The sequence below is a fragment of the Sinocyclocheilus anshuiensis genome, unplaced genomic scaffold, assembly GCF_001515605.1.
Source record: "Sinocyclocheilus anshuiensis isolate Anshui unplaced genomic scaffold, SAMN03320099.WGS_v1.1 scaffold50, whole genome shotgun sequence".
Classification (NCBI taxonomy): Eukaryota; Metazoa; Chordata; class Actinopteri; order Cypriniformes; family Cyprinidae; genus Sinocyclocheilus; species Sinocyclocheilus anshuiensis.
In genome coordinates, this window is record NW_015542382.1 from 3,403,548 (window position 1) to 3,422,264 (window position 18,717).

Consider the following 18,717-nt stretch of genomic DNA (forward strand, 5'->3'; position numbering starts at 1 on the left):
ACTCTTGGTCTCTGTCTCTCTCTGTGTGTGCGATAAGCCTCATTAAAAAATTACAGCCTCATTTGCTTACTTATTTCCTAGTGCTGTGTGTAAAACGATCATAGGAAGCCCAGCCAAATACACACACAATCAACATTCACATAAATGAGACTCTGTGAATTACAGTAAGACTGTAAAGCAATCTTCAAACTCTCACTCTCTCTTATTCACATTTGTGTGTGTGAGGTAATCAGGTGACACCGTACCCCAGTTCCATCAGACAGAACTGGGTCAAACAGGCTGTCCAAATACCGGTCCATCCCTCTCTGAGTGCCATCATATGGTGGTTCTGAGTCTGACAAAGAGATAACGAGACAGAAGGGAGAGAAAGTAAAAAAAAAAAGGAGGACAAAGTGAGAATGTGAACAGGAATTAATATTTAAACATGTAAAAAAAATCTGTATCTTTCTACTGTATTCCAGTAAAAATTTAAACTACTGTTTAAAAGTATCAGCAGACATTTTAAACTGATCAAAAGTTACAGTAAAGACATTCATAATATTACAAAATATTTATATTTCAAATAAATACCGTTCTTTTAAACATTCTATTCGACCAACAAATTCTAAGGGTCAGAGAAAATGGTAACCAAAAAAAGAAAGGACATTTGTTAGTTAATCCAAAAGTCTCATCAAACCAAGTGAAGACAGGTACACAAGTAGAACAACAAGTAGAACATGATTAATAATGATCAATGACCTGTGCATTCACCTCTGCAAGAACCCTTTAAACCTGTATAATGTTGCCTCCTCAGGACACGCACACAGAAAGGTTACAAGAACACCATCGGGGTTAGTTCAGCTGTATGTAATCTAGCCTTTCTGTGTGTATCTGATTCTACTTTACATGCAGGGCTGTAGATCTGCTACTACTGATTAAAGCAAGGGCTGTAGTTTAGTGTTTCTTGAGGTTATGCTCGGTTATTAACTGGCGGGCCAGTGGGCCTATTGGTGCAATAACAATCGCCGGCCAATCAGATTGGGAAGGGTCAACGACATTATGTCCTTCCACCTAGGGACTGATGTATGATGTGCTTCTTTTAAAAGGCTGAAAAGGCTACCCAGATTGTAGTGGCCTTCAGAAATTGGTAGGCTGTTGGTTGCAATGGCGCTCGTTCGGTTGGCATATGAGAGCGGTCCATCCTCATCAAATCCACTGCCAAAGAGACTTCTGCATATAAACATATGTATTAAATGTTATGACAAGAAAGCACTACAATGGAAACATGCCTGAGAATGACTAAATATACGGCGTACATGCTCGCGTTAGGTCGTGCCTTGCTGGGGTCTTCAGTAGAGATGATGAAGTATGTCTTCTGTTTGGGGAAGTCTGGCAGCAGCTCCAGGTCACACACCAGATCCAGAACATAATCGTGACCCTCTAACTCCACCCACTGCGCCGGCTCCTTCATCAGAACCGACCAACCCCATCGGCTCTCAGAGGACACGCCCCTGCAGGATGACCGATACCATGATTACAAGTCTATTATGTTTATAAACTACACAAGTTTCAGTGAAATCTGTCAACTCAAATCTGAGACTGCCTGTGATTGACTCATCCAGACTGCAAATATATGCAAAAGTTTTGTGGTGTATTCCAGCCTTAAGATGCTGTGTTTTCAAGTAAATCTGAAAATTCAGCAGAAAAAAAAAAATCACCTGTGTTGTAGAACGTCTCCAGCAAGTCCCTCTCCATTTGTCCAGGAATGGACAGGACACAGGAAAGACACACCTACAAAGAAATAATCAAATAATACTGGCTCGAATCAAATAAACACAAGTCTCTCTGATATTGATGTCTCTAGATACAGCTCGGCTTCCTCCTAAATCTATGCTTTTAGCTTTTTTATGGTCTTCCAGGTAAAAAGCACAAATCTGGTTGCTTAGAAAAGTAACAGCATGCCATTTATCAACTTAAACAGACTTGAGTATCCAAATTTGCCATAATATAAAGATAAAAAAACAAATTGGGATACACTCTTGCCATCCCAAATGTAGCCTATACTACTTTCTTTCTTTGGATGAACAAAAACCAAACATTTTTAGAAAAAGAATCCATCTCTGTGAGTCCCTATAATGCAAGTGAGTGAGTTTCGAAATGTTGGCACGCCAAAAATCATAACTGCAATCTATAAGATCCCAGTAGAAAAGCTAATGTCACTAGAGCTACTGTGAGTACATGTTGCCTTCCTAAAAGGAAAGCTGACAATGACAAATGTATTTTTTAAGCAAATATTTAGTAAATATTTAATTTGCACTGACCAGTTTATAAAATGTAAATAGAAGCACACTCATAAGAAGCAAATAAGAAGCATATAGTAGCAAATCTATATGCTTCTTATGAATGTACTTCTATTTATATACTGTATATATATATGCTTTATGGAGCATCAGTCGATGCACTTGCATTATAATATAAGTCATATAAAGAATTGCATGAGAGTAAGTAAATGATGAAAGAATGTTCATTTTTTGGTGAACTATCCCTGAAATATTTCTCTGAAATTCCTGAAATATTTTTTATTTAACACTTCATGATCAACACACTGGGGGAAACCCTCAAATAAGAGGTCATTAATATTTTTTAGCTAATAATGGTTATGTAATTGTAAGAGAGTTGACGGGTGGCAACAGTAGTCAAGATAATACAGACTGACCGTCTTATCTGTACCAGCACACACACACACACACACACACTCATCCACATTCCACACACACACTATCATATATCGACTAATCTGCTCCAGCCCAAACAAGCGAGGACAGAGAGACAGTGTAACTGGATGAGAAGAGGAGTGAAATAAAGCAGAGAGACAGAGAGCGGGAGTGAGATTAGATGAAAGAGGAGAGGCTGAAAGAAAGATATAGGGAGTGACAGAAGAAGAGATTAAAGAGATGAGAAGAAAGAATGGACAGATGACACCAGCCCTGATTTGCATACTGACCTGATAATAACATGCATTATTTGACACAGACAGAAGAGAGGAAAAGGTCTCATTAAGAAGCACTGGAGCTCTATGTTGCACAATGTTTTAAAACTGATACGTTTTAAAACCCAGCTGACAAGAGTCAAGAATCAAAGCTGTCAAGAGTCAAGAATCATGTTTACTGACTGCTGTTTTTATGCTGTTTTATGAAGTTATTTTAAATTTATTTTTTAATTTAAGGGAAGAATTTTTGAGCTATTTCATTCTGAAAAGGAAAAGATGACATGACAATCAAAAATAATCAGTAATTTAAAATGCATTTTCTCAGTTTGTTATAAGAATAGTTCACCTAAAAATGAACATTTGTTGAAATGTATTTATGTATTTAATAAAATTTTTTTGGAAGCAAATTTAAATATTTGGGTTAACAATTTCTTTAACCATGCTGTTTTGTTCAATGGCCATGGCGCACATTTATTCTCTTCTTTTATATGTAAGAGCAAATTATCAGGATCTTACCATCAAAACAGTGCACCTGGAGCACCATGTGTGCTTTTTTGCGGGTGGCAGTCCACTCTAGCAGGGATAGAGGGTATGTTCGAGATGCTTCAGGGACTAGGTAGGATTTCTGCATGGCTTGGAGGAGTTTGTGTTGGCACAATGCCTTGAAGCCATTCAGAGCATAGTCTGACACCAATCTGATAGAGACAGAGGGAGAGACCGTTCATTAACTGCTTTGTCACTAAATCTCGCATTAGAACAGGACTATTGCATTGTTTGTACTCATTTCATTCATAATTGAAATAGTGTGAAATGGATTGATTTGAGGTCAGTAACATTAAAAAAAAAAAGAAATAAATACTTTTTATTTAGCAAGGATACATTAAATTGGTCAAAAGTGACAGTGTAGCAATGTCTTTACTATTTCAAAAAAATGCTGTTCTTTTGAACTTTCTGTTTATCTAAGAATCCCAAAAAATGTATCATTGCCCAAAAAATTATTAAGCATCAAAATGGTTTTTAAAATAGTATTAAAAATATGTATTATTCATATTTATTATTTATTGATATTAATATTAATATTAATTTCATAATAAAATATGCTGATTTGTTTTTTGAGCATCAAATCAGCATATTAGAATGATTTATGAAGGATTGTGTGACACTGAAACCTGGAGAAATTCAGCATTGCCATCACAGAAATATATGACATTTTAAAACATATTAAAGTAGAAAACTGTTATTTTAAATTGTAATAATATTTCACAATATCATTGTTTTCATTGCAGTCATGGTAAGAATAACAGACCTCCTTAGAAAACTCGTAAAAAATGTTACCCCAAACTTTTGAACAGTAGTGTATGTGTTTGCATGCATATTCTCTCACTTTAGCAGATATTTCTCCATCTTCTCAGACGGGGCAAAGGAGCTCAAACAGGCGGCCATCAACAACCATCCTCTCTCTGCATTTCTGGTGTTTTCATTCCGCCACACCTGATTGGCTATCTGCGCTAGGATCTCATCTCTGATTGGTGGAGTGGCAAGGCCTCTCTGAATGATGTAATTTCCAAACAGGTTTTCTTGAGCTCCATTCAGGTTTGGATCTCCCATGAAACGCAAAATCTATCAAATACAGATATGAAAATTCAACAACAAAACTGCAGAGAAGTGCTGAAAATGAGGGTTTAGGGTTAATGTAATGTTACCAGTATAAACACATCAAGAGCATCCTGTTTAAGATCATCTTCAAGTCGGGTCAGTGAGTTCTCCAGCGGTGCTGTTAGCATCCCAAACTGCAATTCCTACTCACAAATAAGACTAAATTTACAGCATTATGTCCTTAATGTGAGTGAATTGTGAGTATTATGCGTGTGTGTGTGTGTGTGTGTGTGTTCATCAAATGGTTGTTGATGTCCAGTGGAAGAGTGAGCTGGGGGTCTGTTTGTATTCTTGGAGCCTGAACCAGAGCCAAGCAGTCTGAATGACGCTCCCTACCAGCTAACAAGAAAAAAATGGCAAAACATAGGTTTGATATTATTTATTATTCACTCGTTTTGCAAGATGTCAGTGTATCAAATGTGATTTTCAAACGTGATTCCCCCATAAACAATGAGGAATGTGACATGTTGCAAAACTGCAACATCATAAACTTGATAGCTTTATTGATTATAATAGGAGGAATGTAAAATGGTTGGTACTGCATTGAGAGATAGTGCTATTTTAGTATCAATGATATACTGTAATAGTTTTTTATTATTATTAGTTTGAATTAGACTGTTCACTTCAACTGAATTCAAATGTTGGTTATTTTTGGTATTTTTTATTAGTGTTTTTTTTTTGTTAAATGTGCTGGGCAAAAATGATGGTATGTGTCAAAGTTTGAAGGTTTTGAACAAAGCTTGAGCAATAATAATTTTTGCTTGCCTTAGCAAATACCATCAGTAATAAGGAAAAGAGCTTTTCACACACTGGGAAATTGTCAATAACCTGCTGTGGCATGTAACAATCCTCCCAACTCTGCAGGAATAACCAGCTGAGTCACATTTACCACTTCCCTGCTTATTCGCTCCTACAGAAGAGAGGAAACACATTACAAAAACTCGTTAGGAAAAGTGAAAAATGTTTAAGTGGCTGGGGATTCAAAGTTTGAAATTTGAAGAACACTGAGTTCTGTTAGCTTAAACGTTTAATATTTTAAAATATGAACTTGTTAATACTGCAAAGAGACACTAGGGTGATAAAATAAACATAACTGGTCCTTATCTAATAATGAGCACAGACTGTTCTTTTACCTGTTCAATCCTTCTCCTCTCCTCCTCTGCTCTTCTCGCTAAGAGGAGGTTGACCTGTAACAAAACAAAGAACCAGCATTAAAAATGTGAGCTCACATTAATGAATGACTTATTTTTAACTGCAGTACACAGTTAGTGAAGTAACTTTTTTTTTTGGTAACGTACCCTGATGTATCTTTTGCGATTGACAATAAGTCGGACCATTGCACGGTACTTGATCAGGTTTATACGCATTCGCAGAAACCACCGCCTATAAGGCACAAACACAGTAAGAGCCAGAGTTTCAGTCATTTCAGTGACATTTATCTTTCAGTTTTGTTGATCCTATTGTAACATTTAGCTTTTTTCTACAAAAAAAATATTTCTCCTTGCAGGAAAAAACAGATTATAAGGTGGTCAAATCAAGCTTTGGAACATGGTTAACCAAGTTAACCAGCTCAACCAGGCTCTCATAAATTTAACCAAGGTGGTCTACCATTACTAACAAGGTTGTCCAAGATGATCAGGTCTGCCAGATTGACTTCATCCTTACCAGTTGATCAAGCACCTAAACTACGCTTAGGCCAACTAGAAACCTTGTGAAAGCAGCTACAATCAAAGTGCGAACTAGATTTTCCCGTATGGTTCAAATTCCTGAACTGCACAATATCACCTGGATTCATAGTCAGTATTTGGATTCTCTAGCTGTAAATCATATTGCAAAGTTAACCACAAACATTTGTATTTGCAAAAGATATGGCATTGAAGAGTTACAAGCAGTAGGTAGTTTACCTGGCCAGGAAGCCCTTGCAGTGAGCCTGAAATTTTGACATGTCCGAACGGAACTTGAGGAAATTCTTCCAGACAAAATACATCCGTACGTAACGCTGAAGGATCAATGCAGCAACATGCATCATACGATCACGTTTACTCTCCAATAACTGATACACATTCTCCTTTAGAAAGAGCTGAGAGTAAAAAAACAAAACAAAAAAACAAACACATTTATTGTTTTTGTTAATATAGTTTTAGTTTTGAAATGTAAATTTTTTTTAAAGTAGTTTTTAATTTTTAATATTTCAACTTTTTAGCTTCAACTTTTCAATATTTACACAATATTTCCAAACAAAAATGAGTAATGTAGCTTTGACTAGCTGAAATAAAATAATATTTTTTAATATTTTATTTTATTTAACTTAATGCTTATTTTTATTTCAAATTATTATGTTTTTATGATTGCAGTTTTAAATAACCCTGCATTCCACAATTTAAAATTATGTTTTATTTATTTTTTTAAAGGTAGACTTTTGGCGTCCTTAGGGTCTGTTCACACAGAACACATTTTTCCATTCTAATGCTACTTTTCCATTGTTTTTCTATGTAAACACGCGTTAGACGGACGTGTACAACCCGCGTTTTTGAGACGCCGTGTCAAGTTAAAAGAATTTCAACTTTTACACACAGCGCAGATCGTCAATGTCAGTTCCAAAACAGTGGGCCAATCAGAAGACCCCGGAGGCGGGGCAAGCATTGCAAGCTTTTGTTTACAGTAGCAAGTTGGCATGCCAACTGTTTATTTGACGGCAACATGGCGGAGGAGGCATTCTGCGTTGCACTTTTTAAAAAAACATTCCTGAGTCTTGCGTTTTTAGATGCAAAGACTCATTTTGTGTGAACGGCCCCTTAGAAGTGCTTTATTGTTTATTGTGTTTTATTGTCATTCTGCTTACCTTTGACACACCCACTTGATAATCTCCTTTGTTGATTGGGCAGAGCTTCATTAACATAATGACACAGTTATCTCCATCTGGAGGTGGTGGCTTCTTCATTCCTAGCAGGGCTTTGTACCTGGAAACACATTGGCAGAGATAACTGATTCTAACATGCTGTATTCTATACACTGGCACACGTCTATTTATAGCACTAGACTAGATTACACACAGTACCGCACTGCATCCATAAGTAACAAGCACCAGCTGTTGAGTAGGATACCTGTTTAAGAATTTATGGAACGGCACTCTGATTGGATAGCCCTCCTTCCTGATGCGGATTGTGTCCAAGATTCCTGAATATCTGAGCTGAGTAGCAACCAACTCAGGGTCAAATATACCAGGTTCCTGAACGGACATGCAAATACATTTAATTAACTTATGCATTAGGGTGGTAACAGAAACTCAGTACATATAGCAAAAACTGCGCTCAAATACTTAAAACACTGTGCACCAGTAATAGTGATGCTTGCCTAATGTCTTTTCATACCTTGTTATTATTTGGCTTTATGCAGCGGACAAAAAATGGGTTGCACCTGAAAAAAGTGAGAAGAACAGGATATTTAACTGACTAAATAAAAAAAACATAATCAGAAGAAACAACAAATACATGAATGCACGTGTATGCGCTGATATGAGTTTGTAATACTGTATATCTCTATGTGTGCTTGAGTGTTTAAGACCTCTCCATCTTGTCTAGAAGCTCCTGCAGTGATTGCTGGAACTTGGCGGCCACAGTAGAGGGCTGATATCTCCGAGTCACTGTGCTGTTCCTGTTCATTGCTCCTTTCTGCTGATTCAGCATCTCAGCATGTTTTATGAAGAGATTGGACACCATCTAGAAAACACACCCACATATGCATTTTAGAAAAATACACTCACATGCATACCTCAGGTTTACATAAAATACACCTATGCACATGAAAAAATTGTGGCTTCTTTTTCTCAGCGTCTCGTTTTTTTTTACATTTCTGTAGAAAAGCAAAATAGCCTATGCTCTTGCACACACATTACTGCAGAGTTGTGCCACATCTGTTTTGATGATCTGATCAGGGATCAGTTTATTACAAATGTTTTATGGGAGCGAGAGATATATATATATATATATATATATATACACACACACACACACACACACACACACACACAAACAAACATGTACAGATTCATGCATGGGGATACATTGACTCACTCGGTTCTGGCTCTGCATAAACAGATCCAATACTTCCTGCCGAACCTGATCATAGTTCTTATCCAGGAATTTATGGACCTAAAATCAGTAAAACCCTTTGTGAGATTATGTTGTCACAAGCTGTTATCATTAAAACCTCAGTTACAAATTGTAAATTAATTAAAAGTTACTTAATTCATTGGCCTCTGACTTTTGGCATTAATTGTGTAATTAAAATACTGCATGTGCAATTAGTATGTCTATTACCTGGTAAGTTACACGACCAGCATAGTGATAGACAGTGAACTCTGGCAGTGGCATTTTTGGCTTGGAGTAAAGGGGGTTGTTTCCATGATGATAGTGGCACTTCTGAAGGAAAGTGTTGTCAGTGGCCTGTCAGCAAATGTTAAAACATGTAGTTAATAGACTTTTTTTCATTTATCCCCATTCAACATAAAAATTTAAGTGTGTAACCTGTGGAAAGCAGCTCTGGTCATCAAGGATGCGGAGTATCCCATGGGGCTTTGCAGCGATAAGGTCTATGCATGCCTGGTTGTCAGTGAAGGACAGTTCTTTCCAGTTGATTTGCTCTCGAATGTACTCCTCCTATAGAGACGTGCAGAAAGAAAGTGTGCAATTTAATGTTTGAAATCAGAGAAATCATAGTGTGTTCGGGGTCAGTAAGATTAAAAAAAAGGAAATGAATTCTGTTATTCAGAACTGATGCATTAAATTGATCAAAACTGACAGCAAATTTTTTTTATAAAAGATTATAAAATAAATAAATTAAGCAGCACAACTGTTTTCATTATTGATAATAACAAGAAAGGTTCTCGAGTACCAAATCAGCATATTAGAATGATTTCTGAAGGATCATGTGACACTGAAGACTGGAGTAATAATGCTGAATATTCAGCTTTGCATCACAGGAATAAAGTTTAATTTTAAAATATATTAAGATAGAAACAGCTGTTGTAAATTCTAATAATACTTTACAATATTACTGTTTTTACTGTATTTTTACTGATTTATTTTACAAATAAATACAGCCTCGATGAGCACAAGAGACAATAAAACCTTACGACCCCAAACCTTTGAACAGTATTGTGCATATTAATTCTCACCTGTTCCTGTTTGAAAATGATTTTGCTGAAGAAGAACTGCAGGCTCTCATTTGCATAGTTGATACAGAGCTGCTCAAAGCTGTTGAACATCAAGCTCTGGACAACACGTATCAAGATGACATGGAGATATATGCAGTTAATAATGGTACTTCTGCTCATCTCAATGGTAAATATTATTTTGTATGTTTAGAAGAGTCTAAATTCCAAAAAATAAAAACTTGCACACTTAACCTTTAAGGTAATAAATGTGTCAAAATGTGTTTGTATGTGTGTTCGGGAGTGCTACTGTATACCTCAAACCCATATATATCCAGTAAAGATATGGACAGCGCCTCGTTCCTGGGGTAGACCCGCCCATTGATACGTTCTGTCAGCCATTGAAAGAGCAAGGAATAAAGGATCTTGGCAACTGCATCTCTGTAATTGCAGTGGAGAAAAACATACTTGAAATGCAATGAAAACAATGTTGCAAATAACTAGAAAATGTGTTTCATATTGTGTACCTGGCATCCACAGCACTTTCTACTGAGAGGGGAGTGTATATCTTCTCTCTCATTGCCTCCTGTGACGAAACCAAATAACATGCCGTTTAGGTAGTGTATATGTTTAAATAAATATTTAATCTTATGAACATAAGAGAAAGCAAAAAAGCCAAATTATGTGTAAAGACAACCCCAAAATGACTAAAATGTGTGAGTATCTAACCAGCGTGTGATCCATTGACATCACATTTTTGTGGTATTGTATGCTACTTCACTGGGCACTTTGCTTTACTTTGCAAAGCATTTTAAAATAGATCTTTTGATTATATGTCTAGAAATACCTCAATTTTATGACCCATCTTGCCCGGAAGTCAGGGAACAGGCCTGGATACAGTGTCACCCTCACACATACTCTATGTCACTCACACAAGTCACAGTCAGTGTGTGCAATTGATACAGTGTTATGTGACAGCTGATCCAAGTAAGTGCTGGTGTAAACACAAACCTGTGAGCTCTGGATAACAGAGCTTTACTTGTTAAAACATGACACAAACACACTGGCAATCGCACTGTATTCATGTAACACCTCGCATGTAAAGCAAACATGAAAAAAATGCTTTAAATGTGATAGAAATAACAAAATGTGTTTGGGTGTATTTAACCAAAAAAATCCATGTCACATTTCATTCATTTCATTTTGAATATTCTCATGTGTCCTGATGTACTAATTCCTATAATTGTAAATTAGCATTCATTACTATTACTGTATTACTGTCATTTACTTCAATCAGCATAAATTAAAAGTAGTACAACAAATGCTACCATTGTGTACTTTTTTTTGCATTACACTATTGAGAATGAGATTTTTTTTGCATTAGAAGGGAAATGTTCTATTAAGAGTATTTTCTAGAAATACAAAATGTATTGTGAATAATGTTTTAGAAATAAAACTGACCTGACTTTATCTTGTCTGTGCTTGGTAACCTACATTGATCTTTGTATTATGTAATTTTAAATGATCCAAAAGTGACAGTAAAAAAAAAAAAAAAATCGAAATAATCCATATTTCACCCCAAAATAAAAAATAATTTGTAAAGATTTTTATTATTATTATAATTTAACACTTTTATATATTTTAGGACTATGTAAATTGTGATAATTCTGATATATTACTTTGTTGTGTTTTTGGAATTCCTATTATTGTAAATCAGCATTTGTTCATTACTATTACTCATTATTATTCATCATTATAATAGACATGCTTTTTAATTAAACAAAGTAAAAAAAAATCTGAACTTATTACTGATACTGATTTTTAAAAATATATTTTATATTTTAATTCGCATAAATTAAAGATAGCACAACAAATACTACCATGGTACATAAATACTAAAAGGAGATTGGGGGGGATTAGGGACACTGAAATGTTCAATTTTCTATAAATACAAAATATGTGAATAACACTATAGTAATACAACTGGCCTGACTTTATCTTGTCTGTCCTCGCTAACCTTCATTGATCTTTGTGTGATGTAATGTTAAGGTATCCTGGCAGTGAGCGAGCTATTAGGTGTTAAGATTACTCAAGCCCTGAGCAACTCCTGATTAGATTACTGTGGTTTCCACAGAGCTGAACTCAGAATAATTAAAATAGGTTACTGGAACTCATTAACAGCAACCTGCTTACATGTCATTACAATGTCTCCTTTTCTCTCACCCTTTTTCTCTTTCCTCGATCAGAAGATTGGCTAGAGTTCAGTGCATATGCAAGGTGGACAATGTGAGTCTTAGATGGTTTCCACATCAAACCTGTTATATTTCAAAATAAAAGTGGCCCAAAATACCACATGCTGTTGTTCAGAGCACATTATGGATGTATGTACCGTCACTTTGAAGGTGATGGCTTTTTGCAGACCCTCTGGGGAAATCTGCAGCAGATCGGCTACTGCACGAATCTCTTGAGTGCTCACCACACCCGCTGTCTCCTGCACTTCTGTCTGAGACAGAGAATCCAAAGCACAAGGTCCACAAGACTGATTACATTGCTCATGTAAGTGTGCTATATTTGCATACAACTACTGAAGGACCTTTCAGATGTTTAAGTGTACAATACCTCCACTCTTTGGAAAAAGACATTGCCCAAGTGCAGTATGGATGACAGCACTCTGAATATGCTGCTCTGGTCTTCAGGACTGAAGTGGAGAATGTCCATGGCACTCTGTAGCCTCCTAAAGTCCTCCCCATCATCCTTCCCAGTGATCTCACAGTTACCACCCTAACATGACATGATACCATGAACATAATTATGCATAATTATAAATAATGATGACAATAAAACCACCAGTAGGTGGCAGCAAATCCCTATTTAAAAAAATGATTAATTGAATAATTCAAATCAAACGATTCGTTCAAAATGACTGATTCAATTAGAAACGAAACAAGTGAGACCATCTGAATGGATCGTTGAATCACTGGCTCACTCGATTCAATCAAAAACTGATTAATTCAAGGAACGAAACACCGCGTTGCTCTGCACTGTTGTATAAAATTAATGGCACATTTGTGCTCGCGCACATGTGCTGATATTCAGAAAAGTACATTGCTGTGCTGGTCACTGAGGAAATACTTAAAACTTCACGCTGTCGATCACCGGATCGGCTTTCACCGTGGACGAAGCGGAGTCCAGCCCGGGGTCGTCACATTGCCGCAGGCATCACAATATGGTAAGGGACGTAACATTTCCGTCACACGCTTGAGGAATTCGGCCAATCACATTAAACCGCATAAACACATTTCATTACACCAAATACACAAAATAATGTTCTTTTTAGTAGCATCATATGACCCCTTTAAACACTCATACATGGCTATTTTTTCTTTCATTGCTTGAATTATAAGGGCATTCTAACTGCATTCTAATAGGCTTCATCGCGCAGTGAATGCTTTTGGACTCTCAAGACGTGTTTTTGTTTGGTTTTTGCAAAGTCGGTGATTCGGTAATGTCTGCTCTGCTGTCGTCTCTCAATCCTTCACAGTCACACATACAGCACAATAACATATGCCAGGGGAATGTCTTTAAATTCTAATCATCCTTTTCTGTTGTCTTCTTTTTAAATAACTGTAAAAGTTGCACTTGAACCATTTTGCGGGGAAAATGCCGAAAACAATTGCTTTGTATTGATGTCTATGGTGTGTCTTGGTAAATGCCTGTATTTACCTGGTTCAGGTAGTAGTAGGTTTCAGCCTCCTGTAGGTAGAAGGCACGTTTCGTGTGCGTAGGAAGTCCAGCCAGCATCTCATAAAAGATGTGGTAGTTTCTCTCGTCTTTGGCCTGCAGACACATACAGACACAGTACAGATTAGGTCCCAAATGTCAGTAATTAATACATGGCTCCTTTAGCCTTTTCCCAGTTAAATGGGCAAGAAACAACAGACCTGAAAAACGATCCTGGACTTCTCCAGTAGATACTGCGAGGTTATGGCACCACTGATCACCCCTCTGATACCAATGACAATACACACAGATTGGTCAAGTGTAGGAACTTTCCTTGGACTTCTCAATTATCTTTCCATCTGCTTCCTCTCTTTAACTGTCAGAGGTTAAATAACGACCTTACTGCCCTACTTTCACATAAGGTCAGATCTAGTTCCCTTGTCGTCTCTCAAGAAACGGTTTCAGGCTTGAGAGACATTAAAGAGTTAGAAAGGCACATTACAATGGACTTGTAACGTAATGTAACATTCAAACATTCTACTTTAAATAGCTATAAATATACGAACAGAAGCAATATACAACAGAAATAAATACTCACTCCTCCAAAAAGATCTCCACAAATTTTCCAAAGCGACTGGAGTTATCATTTCGGACCGTCTTAGCATTTCCAAATGACTCTAACAGAGGAGTTGCCTCGAGAATCTGGATATTAAGAAATTGAAACTTACTTACCTCCAAAAGTATTCAGTAACATTTACTAGGTTAGAGTTTTAGGTTATCAACAAAATGTTTACCTCAATCTGTACAGAGGAAAGCATTAAATAGAAAAACAAAAATACAGATTATACATTCATTAACAAACATTGCATAAACACAGATTCAAACAAAATTTTGTTCCAGAAATATACTCTAATTCTATAATTAGCAAGTATTTGTCACTTGTGGTTTATGACATGTTTACAATATAAATCTAAATCAACATCATTTGTTGAACCTGAAACAACTTGTCTACCAATGACACATAATTCTAACCCTATCCCTAACAATGTTATTTGTGTATTATTCATCTACTATTATAGTAGTTATTAATAGTTAATTAATAATTAAGTAGGTTATCAATATTTAAATAAGTATTTATTTTTATATTTTTAGTTTTTGTTTAATTTTAGTTTAAATGATTTTGTTATGTGCTTTTTCTATTTAGCTTTATTTTTTATTTCAGTTTTAGTAATTTTTAGTTCAGTTTAATTTCTTTAACATGTATTCAATTAGTTGCCAAGACAATATTTTTCAGCTTCATTTTAAACTATTTTAGTTTTAATGGTTACATTATATTTTGAGTCTACTTTAGACATTCTTCTAAGTAACTTTGCAACTACATGTCAACTTACCCTCATTAGAGTATTAATAATGTTATCTGTTACGGTTAAGGTCAGTAGAATAAGTTGACAATAGAATGTCTAAAGTGGACTATTTAAATAACTTTTAGTTAAAAATAACTATACTGATCCCTAACACAAATGCTAACTCTAACCATTGACTATGCCAACATATAGCGCTGAGTTTGAGTCCCGGCTCGTGGACTTTTCCCGATCCCATTCCCCTCTCTCTCCCACTTTGCTTCTAGCCAAACTTTACTGTCCTATCAAAATAAAGGCAAAAACGCCAAAAAAATAAATCTTAAAAAAATTATGTTGTCCATGCCCCAACTCCATCCCTTTCCTTATCCCTAAAAATTGATGTAACAGGAATGTTGTTCTAGGACAAAAAAGGACTGTGATCCATGTCCCATCTGCCAAAATGTATATGAGTGATCCTTGTCTATGAAGAAAACTTTATGTTTAATTTTTTTTCTATATACACGTACCTGTTGTGTAATGTTCCTCTTATGGTGAATAGCAGTGAGGTACCTCAGAACCAGTTTGGTCGCCTCTGTCTTTCCAGAACCACTTTCCCCACTACAATACAAACACTTCACTAATACAACATTACATAGACATATAAAGACAATACTTCCACATCTTCTACTAATGACACACTCACATACTTTCATCTGACCTGATAATGATGCACTGGTTTCGCTTGATGTCCATCATTGTAGTGTAGGCAATGTTTACAATGGCAAAGAGATGACTGGAAACAAACATGGCAGGTTTACATACTGTACATTTCTGGCAATAAAAGTATTGTAAAGGGATGAAAGATAAAATCTTAATCTTAATTTACTTCCTGCTTCTTTTTTAGACTTTTAATGAACACTACTGTTAAAAATGTAGGGTTGATAAGGCAAGACTGCATTAATTTGATTAAAAATACAATAAAATTGTGCAATTTAATATTTTATTTTATTTAAAATGGCATAACACTGTAAAAATACAATAATATTGTGAAATATTATTACAATTTAAAAACAATTTTAAATGTAATTTATTCCTGTGATGCAAAGCTGAATTTTCAGCAGCCATTCCTTCAGTCTTCAATGTCACATGATCTTAAGAAATCATAATAATATGCTGATTTGGTGCTCAAGAAATATTTCTTATTATTATCAATGTTTATGTTCTCGAGAACGAGGGCAAATCATCTGCCTAACTGGGTAAGTTTCTAAAAAAAATATCATAAATTTGTGGTAAAATATGGACTGTGACAAAGAATATAGGAATCATTTTTTCCTTCTTTTTAGGAGTTGAAATATAAGAAAATGTGTCGTTGAGAATTGTTGTGATTGTTCAGACTCACGGCGGGTTATCTCCCAAGCCATGGCCCTCGTACTGCAGAACCACATCTGTGCCATAGATGTTAAATAGTTGGTATGGATTCACAGACACCAAAATACTGCCAATGTATGTCTGCTTAGAAGACAAGGGAGAAATTAACAACGTAGTTAGATTCACAAGAGATTTAAATTATAATGGTGAAGGTCTATTCATGCTATTGAGGAAAACATTTTTAAAACAACTTTATTCAAACGTAAATCTGCTTATTGGCCTGTCCAGTGTAGTATTTTTGTGTAAAATAACAAAGAATGTTAAAGAAAGTGTTTCTTTTTTTTTACTTTAATATAAAGTGTTTCTCTGAAGAATTTTGCAGAGATAATGGGCTGTGTCACTGATTGCACAAGTACATGAGCATGTCTGATTTGTGCATATTGGACATAATGTAAATCCACTTTTTCAAAGATATTTACCATATCTTTGTACACAATAATTAGAACTAGCAGACATCTTTGTGATGTCTGTGTATGCTTACTGCAATATGATTACAAGACTCACATAGATAAGTGCTTGATCAAAGCGAGTCTTCAGGTTTATCAATACTACTGCCTCAGTAAGCTCTCTGAAAAAAATTGAGGAAGAATTAGTTATTTCATATCCAATAATCATCTTTACATTTGCATATGTATATTTATGCTGACATACTCCATTTGTGTCATGTCCTCAGCTCCATCCCCTTCCCTTTTCACCCTGTAGCTGACAGTAGGCAGGCTTCTTATAGAATACATCTGTTCGAAAAATGCAACATATATGCAAACTGAGAACATTCAAAGAAATCTGAGAAGACATTTTAAACTCATGCAATTACATTAGAGAATATCACTGATGAATTAGGTCAAGTTGTCTTTTCTAGGGCCTGCTCTACAATAATGCAGTGATGATTATCACTGGTCAGCAAGGTAACCTGAGATCAGTTATAATCAGCCTTGTAAATCTCATCATATACATATATATATATATATATATATATGTTTAGCAAATTGTATAAAAACCACAAGCAAAATCATGAATTTATTGAGAAGAAAAAAAAAATGAAAGCATTATTACAGCTAGTGTCTCTGGGGCAGGAAAAATACACTGTATTTGTAATTTCTGTTACCATTTGTTAAATAAAAAAGTCAACAATTAATGTTGGCTTTATGTCTTAAAAGTGATTTACCTTGTCATACCACTGTCCTTTTGGCTCCCCTTCACGATCTGGTACCCACTGCAGCTCTGTTTCCCCTGGCCTAAGACCAGCTGGTGGTGGGGTAAGAAATTCCATCATTTTCTCATCTCGGTATATAGACCATTTAATGAGGTTCTGTACTGTGTCATGAGGCAAGACTCTTTCTGCAGCCCAATGGTCCTCTGCAGTTTGCCCCTCTCTGCCATTCTGAGCCCAGTGATCTTCTGGACCTGGACCTTTTCGCTGTGGAGGAACTAAAACATAACGGCCATCTGGTCCAATAACCACCTGCCCAGAGGAGGTCAAATAGGTGGAGATCCCTGAAGGTAGTTGATAAGAGGCTTTCTTCAGGTCAGCATTCTTTAGAGCATCCATTAAATGTGGCGAAGTGGGGACTTCAAATCCTTGAGCGAGGACTGATCCATCAGGTAATCTGTATGTGGCCTGGCGGAGATTTTGATTTAGAAGTGCCTGTGATAGATTTGGACTGGTTTTATGTCTTCGAGTATCTGCTGAAATAATAGATCCAACCGGTAACTGGTATGTAGCCTTGCGAAGATTTTCATTCTGCAAGGCATTTGAAATGTTTGGACTCCTTGGTTTATACAAAGCTTGTGAAATAACAGATCCATCCGGAAGCCTATAGGAGACATTTTTCAAACCTTCATTTCTCAGTGCGGAGGAGAGAGTTGGAGTTGTAGGTTTATAACTTGCATCAGCACTTATTATGGAACCATCAGGTAACCTGTAGGTAGCATTGCGAATATCCCGATTCTGAAGTGCGCTTGACAAATTTGGAGACTTAGGTTGATAAACTGGTCCAGTTATAACTGAGCCATCAGGTAAACGATAGCTGGCATTTCTCATTTGTTGGTTTTGAAGTGCATGTGATAAATTTGGGGAAGTAGATGTGGGCTGCCCATAGTCCGTTGTTATTAATGTGCCGTCCGGCAATCTGTAAGTTGCATTTCGAATGTTTTGGTTTTGCAGTGCACTGGCCAGATTTGGAGATGTTGGTTCCATTTGCTGATCAGCCATTATTATTGTCCCATCTGGCAGTCTATATGATGCCTTCCTAATGTGCTGATTCTGAAGTGCATGTGACAGGTTTGGTGAGGTTGGCTGTTGTTGTCCTGCTGTTATAAGAGTTCCATCTGGAAGTCTATAAGTTGCATTCCTCAGATTTGGATTCTGCAAGGCACTGGACAGGTTTGGAGAAGAAGGTTGCTGTAAATGAGAGTCTGGGTATATTATCGTTCCATCTGGAAGTCTATAAGTT

General features: G+C 36.2%; 1 protein-coding gene across 1 annotated transcript in view; it reads right to left on the minus strand.

The window, feature by feature from the left end:
- The window catches only part of LOC107692700 (unconventional myosin-XV-like), a 33,974-nt gene extending 16,976 nt beyond the window's left edge, over positions 1-16,998 (minus strand). Inside the window, exons 1-31 of the mRNA XM_016491862.1 lie at positions 16,916-16,998; positions 16,769-16,832; positions 16,236-16,345; positions 15,555-15,629; positions 15,358-15,454; positions 14,095-14,198; positions 13,718-13,781; positions 13,500-13,613; positions 12,396-12,557; positions 12,166-12,279; positions 10,304-10,362; positions 10,094-10,217; positions 9,801-9,896; positions 9,151-9,282; positions 8,944-9,069; positions 8,698-8,775; positions 8,189-8,343; positions 7,996-8,041; positions 7,729-7,853; positions 7,467-7,584; positions 6,529-6,704; positions 5,923-6,007; positions 5,453-5,534; positions 4,834-4,963; positions 4,672-4,768; positions 4,353-4,588; positions 3,485-3,663; positions 1,698-1,770; positions 1,296-1,490; positions 1,100-1,209; positions 246-334 (exon numbers count right to left, since the gene is read on the minus strand). Of these exons, the coding sequence (XP_016347348.1) occupies positions 246-334; positions 1,100-1,209; positions 1,296-1,490; positions 1,698-1,770; positions 3,485-3,663; positions 4,353-4,588; positions 4,672-4,768; positions 4,834-4,963; positions 5,453-5,534; positions 5,923-6,007; positions 6,529-6,704; positions 7,467-7,584; positions 7,729-7,853; positions 7,996-8,041; positions 8,189-8,343; positions 8,698-8,775; positions 8,944-9,069; positions 9,151-9,282; positions 9,801-9,896; positions 10,094-10,217; positions 10,304-10,362; positions 12,166-12,279; positions 12,396-12,557; positions 13,500-13,613; positions 13,718-13,781; positions 14,095-14,198; positions 15,358-15,454; positions 15,555-15,629; positions 16,236-16,345; positions 16,769-16,832; positions 16,916-16,998 (3,498 nt within the window). The remainder of the gene's footprint in view (positions 1-245; positions 335-1,099; positions 1,210-1,295; positions 1,491-1,697; positions 1,771-3,484; positions 3,664-4,352; positions 4,589-4,671; positions 4,769-4,833; positions 4,964-5,452; positions 5,535-5,922; positions 6,008-6,528; positions 6,705-7,466; positions 7,585-7,728; positions 7,854-7,995; positions 8,042-8,188; positions 8,344-8,697; positions 8,776-8,943; positions 9,070-9,150; positions 9,283-9,800; positions 9,897-10,093; positions 10,218-10,303; positions 10,363-12,165; positions 12,280-12,395; positions 12,558-13,499; positions 13,614-13,717; positions 13,782-14,094; positions 14,199-15,357; positions 15,455-15,554; positions 15,630-16,235; positions 16,346-16,768; positions 16,833-16,915) is intronic.
- Positions 16,999-18,717: the final 1,719 nt, after the last annotated feature.